The sequence below is a fragment of the Ipomoea triloba genome, chromosome 3 (genome assembly GCF_003576645.1).
Source record: "Ipomoea triloba cultivar NCNSP0323 chromosome 3, ASM357664v1".
Lineage (NCBI taxonomy): Eukaryota > Viridiplantae > Streptophyta > Magnoliopsida > Solanales > Convolvulaceae > Ipomoea > Ipomoea triloba.
The window spans coordinates 12,012,619-12,018,239 of record NC_044918.1 but is presented as its reverse complement, the minus strand read 5'-3'; the positions used below and the strand labels follow the sequence as shown (position 1 = coordinate 12,018,239).

Sequence of the window (5,621 nt, the reverse complement as noted above, 5' to 3'; positions counted from 1 at the left end):
GTGTTATGCTCGTGGACTATTGGATGATGATAAGGAGTATGTGGATGCAATTAAAGAAGCAAGTCATTGCTCATCTACTCATTCAATGAGGAAACTTTTTGTGACATTGTTGACATCAAATTCATTTAATAGGCCAGAAATTGTTTGGAAGGTGGTTTTGGATTACCTTGGTGAAGATGTACAATACAATCAGCGCAAACTTTTATCAATACCAGGTTCGCGTTAAGTATACATTTACTTTACTAAAACGAATTTGAGTTGTAAACAGTTATTATTTTTCTAATTTGCGTTATGTCCTTACAGATTTGGTTTTAACAAATGAGGAGAAAGAGAATTTGACTCTAATAGAGGTAGAGAAGTTGTTACAAGTATACAACAAATCTTTAAAAGACTATCCTCAAATGTCGGTACCAAATTCTTCTTCTATAAGGCTAAATGGAAATCGTTTGTTGTTTGAAGAACTATCATATGATCGTGCAGTCTTAGCCGGTGAGAGTGATATGATGGTTAACCAATTGACGGAAGAACAAAGGGGTGTTTATGATACAATAATTGGAGATGTGTCATCCAACAACGGTGGGTTGTTTTTTGATTATAGATACGGTGGAACAGGGAAGACATTTCTATGGAAGGCCCTATCTTCAACATTGAGGTCTGAAGGTGAGATTGTTATCAATGTTGCTTCAAGTGGCATTGCTTCTCTACTCTTGCCAGGTGGAAGAACTGCACACTCAAGGTTTGCTATACCAATTAATATTAACGAGGACTCCACGTGTAATATTAAACCAGGTAGCGACCTTGCTGAGTTGATTGTGAAGACAAAGTTAATCATTTGGGATGAAGCCCCCATGATGCACAAACACTGCTTCGAAGCACTAGATAGAACTATGCGAGACTTGCTCCGCTTTTCTAATCCTGCGAGTGAGATGCCTACATTTGGTGGTAAGACTGTAGTTCTAGGAGGTGATTTCAGGTAGATTTTACCGGTAATACCTAAGGGCTCTAGGCAAGATATTGTATCTGCAACAATAAATTCATCTTACCTATGGCGCAATTGTACTGTTCTTAGGTTGAGAAAAAATCTACGGTTGAATAGCGTGGAGAATGTCATAGAAAATCAACAAGTTGAACAATTTGCAAACTGGATAGCTGCTATAGGGGATGGTATAGCAGGTTCATCGACAGAAGATTGTCCAGAGATTGACATTCCAGACGAGATGTTATTGTTATCAAATGGCGACCCAATCGCAACAATCGTTGAAATTACATTTCCTATGTTTCAGAATAGTTCGTGTGATAATAGTTTTCTGGAAAGTAGGGCAATTCTTGCTCCAACATTGGATGTGGTGAATGCAGTTAATGATTACATGAGCAGCATGCACGAAGCTGAGAGCAGAACATATCTTAGTTGTGATTCTGTCTGTCAAACTGACAATGATAATGGAGTCTTGGCAGACGCTCACACACCTGAGTTCCTTAATGGTCTTAAGGCATCAGGTATACCAAACCATTTGTTGACTTTGAAAGTTGGTTCACCTGTTATGCTGTTAAGAAACATTGATCACGCGCTCGACTTATGTAATGGTACTAGATTGGTAGTCACCAGACTTTCAAAACATGTAATAGAGGCTAAGATAATGACAGACAGTCATTCGGGTACAAGGGTTTTGGTTCCTAGGATGAGTATGACGCCTTCAGATCCAAGGTTACCATTTAAGTTTAACAGAAGACAATTCCCTTTAATGTTGTCATATGCTATGACCATCAACAAGAGTCAAGGTCAAACATTATCTCATGTCGGGTTGTTATTAAAGAAACCCGTATTTGTGCATAGCCAACTGTATGTTGCTGCTTCAAGAGTTAGTAATCCAACTGGTTTAAAGATCCTACTTTGTACTGATTTAGAAAGATGTTGTAAGCAAACAACTAATGTTGTTTACAAAGAAGTTTTCAATAATTTGTATTTTTTTTAAATGTAATGGTAATATGAATTCAATATTTTGATTTGGAAGAATGATTAGAATATTTTATATGCCCGAAATCCAATTGTTCACAATATAATAATATTGTGAAAAGTATATTATAACCATTGAAATTTCTAATTATTTCTTAACATCCTTATCAACATATCATTTTTTTTCTTATATCTACAACATAGAAATAATTATAATCATATAACATTGAAGTCATCTACAAATCGATTTTGCATTTAATTATAATAACATATATGCATATAACTTCCATACCGTGCATCGCACGGGTGAAATACTAGTTTAAACCAAATAGTGCAAATATTCAAACCCTACAGTTCACATAGTTCATCCTTAGACTTCAATGTCTTAACCATGGTTTATGTTACTTTTATGCTTATAGTGCACATTTTCTTGCCATATAGAGCAAATTTTTGTGCCTAAAAGTGCACTTTCTTATGCCTATATGAAGTGAAATTGCATAGAATTCACATTTTTTTATAATAACTTGTAGTGCACGATTTTTACCCGAATAGTGCAAATATTTAAACCTAATAGTGCAACTATTTTAACCTAAAAGTGCACATAGTTCATCCTTAGAATTCAGTTTATTAAACTTGATTAGTTGTATGCTTATAGTGCACATTTTTGTGCCATATAGGCATATTTTTATGCCTACCAGTGCACATTCTTATTGCTATATCAAAATGGAATTGGATAGAACTCACATTTTTTGATAATAACTTGTAGTGCATGATTTCTACTCATATAGTGCAAATATTTAAACTAATCAGTGCAAATATTTAAACGTAACAGTAAAATATTGATTAGTTTTTTAAAATGTTGTAATTCATACTGTTTTGGCATTACAAAATATGAAAATGGTCAATCCTCTTCATCTGTTAATTACTTTCTAAGTGGGTGGTTCCTACTGTCATGTCGCTTGTCATTTTCTAAGTAAGCATCACACGTATGGCATTTTCTTAAACCTTTCTTTGATGCATCCATTGCTAACTCCTTTTTCCCTTTCATACGCTTACCACTGCCCTTATTTTTTGCTTTTCTTGGTGGTAGAATAGAGATCTCGGAAGGCTTAGATGACTCACAATAAGACTCTATGACTGCATTCTTCCTATGAGTAGGGGATAAATCAGCTTGTTCTGTCATCAATATCAATTTTTGTTGTTTAATCTCTTGTGCAAATTCATTCAATTTATCCATTTTTGCTTCTTCTGCTAGACCAATACAACACGGCATATCACTCCACAATTGTGCTAACAACACCTTCCTCTCATCCATTCCTGCACCTTGATTAAATGTTAGACCATGAATATGGAAGATAGGCTTTAAGGATGCATCCTTAGTCCATTGATTCAACACATATTTCATAGGGATTTTATCAAAGTTAAAATCCTTAAACACCACAAAAGTGTGGCTACACAACAATCCAATTCTTTCAAACATTTTGCAACTACAAACAACTTTCTTTTCAGTTACATTGTGCTCCACAGTAAACTTTCTATCACTGCCATCTTTGATCTCATAATATAGTATGCCACCATCTTCTCGAACACTCAAACTCGACAATTAAAACATGCTGTGCATATTTCCTTCTGAATATCATAGAAAATAGAGGGTGTGTATACAGTTGAAGCATGCTTTTCAATGGGCAAAGGTGTCTTCATTTCTGTGATGTTCCCCTCATTATCACTTGTATGTTTTGCATGATTGTGTCTCTGAGAGTCCAAAGCACGCTCAAACTGCATATAAAACTGGAAAAGACTAGAGAGAGGTGTAGTAAATATACTAAAAACATCATTTTCACCTTCCGAGCGTGATGTAGTCCTCAATAAACTGGCCATAGGAACATATCTGAAATAGGCTGGTATCCAAAATCTGCGCAACTCAAACATTTGTTCCAACCAGTTGTTATTGACAAAATCAAACTCTTCCATGATTGATTTCCATTCATTCTCGAATTCAAGAGGTTCTAAGTATGAGCTCCACACAATAGAGTTCAATTTCTTCCTAAAAATATCATTTTTACTTAGCACAGAACCAACCTTTTCACCCACCTTGCACATAATGTGCCACATGCAAAAACGATGCCTAGCTTCATTAAATACTGCTGAATTGCTTGTCTCATTGCTGGATCTTGATCAGTAACGATTACTTTGGCTCTGCACCCATTGCTTTCTTAAAGTGTTCAAATAACCAAATATAGGATGCAATGTCCTCTTTTGTCAACAATCCAGCTGCAAATGTAATGCTTTTCTTGTGGTTATCAATACCGGTGAGCGGTGTAAAAACCATGTTGTACCTACAGAACATAATATTGAAGGCATGGCACATAAAATAAATGCTCAAGCAGTGATAAAATTGTTTTTTTGAAAAACAATAAACATGCACTTTAATAGGAAATGAATATGCAGTATGTTAAACTAACCTTTTAGTTTGATACGTTGCATCAAAAGATACTACATCCCCAAAACAGCCAAAATTCTTTCTTGAAATTGGATCTGCCCAAAAAAGCTTGCACAAGTGCTCATCTTCATCAATGTCATATGCAAAATAAAATGCTTCACACACCTCCTTTTTCTTAAAAAAATTATTCACAATCATTTGTCCATCAGCACTTATTATATATGCTCTAAAATCCTTATTGAAGTTCTTAAAGTCAACATTCGTTGCACCTACATTGGAAAAATCCTCGACCATCTCCTTGTACAAGTTAAATGATTTTGTTGGCCCAATATTTGCTCGTGCACGATTTGCAATGAACTTTTGATGTCCCACATCAATGTTCCTATTGACCTTTAGAAACTGGTTTGCTAGGATTGATGACATACAGTGGTTATGTCTTTCCTTAAATTTTTTAACAACATAACCAAGACTTCCTATGAATTTGAACACAATTCTGGCTTTGCAACATGTCCTATTTAAGACTCTTATCCTCTTTGTAATTGAAGAACTTGATGCTTCATCTACATTCAATGTAGAACGACCGGTAGCATTCTTATACCCTTCTCTACTGCAAAGAATGTACTTTGTCAGAATCACCCCATCCTTAGACTTCATAATAGAACTATACCTTATATCAAAGCCAACTTTAGCAGCATAGTTCTTGTAAAAGGATATAGCAGCCTCTAAAGTATTGAATGTCATACCAATCTTAGGTTTGCTCCCATCTTCACAATTAGGAATCCAATATTCAGTCATCCCCGGTGATATATCCACACTATAACCACCTTCAATATTACTGGAATTTGCATCAGAAGTATTCAAATTTGTGCCTGATGTGATGCCATTTGGAGATGATGCTGGAAATAGAAAATATAAAATATGGTGTAAATGCAAAATGAAAAAATTCAAAGATATAAAATACTTTTATGCTCTATAGTGCATGTTTTTGTGCCATACAGAGTGAAAATAAGTGCTTACTAGTGGTCATTCTTATGGATAATTAAGTAAAATTGCAGAATACACACTATTTTTTCATAAATAGATGCAGTCCATATTTTTCAACCGTATGGTGCAAATATCTGTGCCTAATGGTACATATATTTAGAACTAATAGTGCATGTAGTCCATTTTTATAGTTCAGGGTATTAACCATGGTTTAGGATAGTCTTATGCTTATTGTGCACCTTT

The 5,621-nt window shown here is 34.9% G+C and overlaps 1 protein-coding gene across 1 annotated transcript; it reads right to left on the bottom strand.

Annotated features, from left to right (window-relative positions):
• Positions 1 to 2,876: 2,876 nt before the first annotated feature.
• LOC116012913 (protein FAR1-RELATED SEQUENCE 5-like) lies at positions 2,877 to 5,421 on the bottom strand. Its single transcript, XM_031252584.1, has 5 exons — positions 5,391 to 5,421; positions 4,417 to 5,290; positions 4,144 to 4,290; positions 3,617 to 3,998; positions 2,877 to 3,509 (listed from the first exon to the last, which is right to left on the bottom strand). Exons 1-5 carry the CDS (start codon positions 5,419 to 5,421, stop codon positions 2,877 to 2,879), a joined length of 2,067 nt encoding a protein of 688 aa, XP_031108444.1.
• Positions 5,422 to 5,621: the final 200 nt, after the last annotated feature.

Excerpts from the sequence above, each read along its gene's own strand:
- LOC116012913 (XM_031252584.1), bottom strand. The coding sequence starts at position 5,421 with ATGACCACTAGTAAGCACTTATTTTCACTCT. Across the intron at positions 5,291-5,390 it reads TAAGCACTTATTTTCACTCT|CATCATCTCCAAATGGCATC; the intron begins GTATGGCACAAA and ends TTCTATTTCCAG. Across the intron at positions 3,510-3,616 it reads TTGAAAAGCATGCTTCAACT|ATCAAAGATGGCAGTGATAG; the intron begins GTATACACACCC and ends CTATATTATGAG.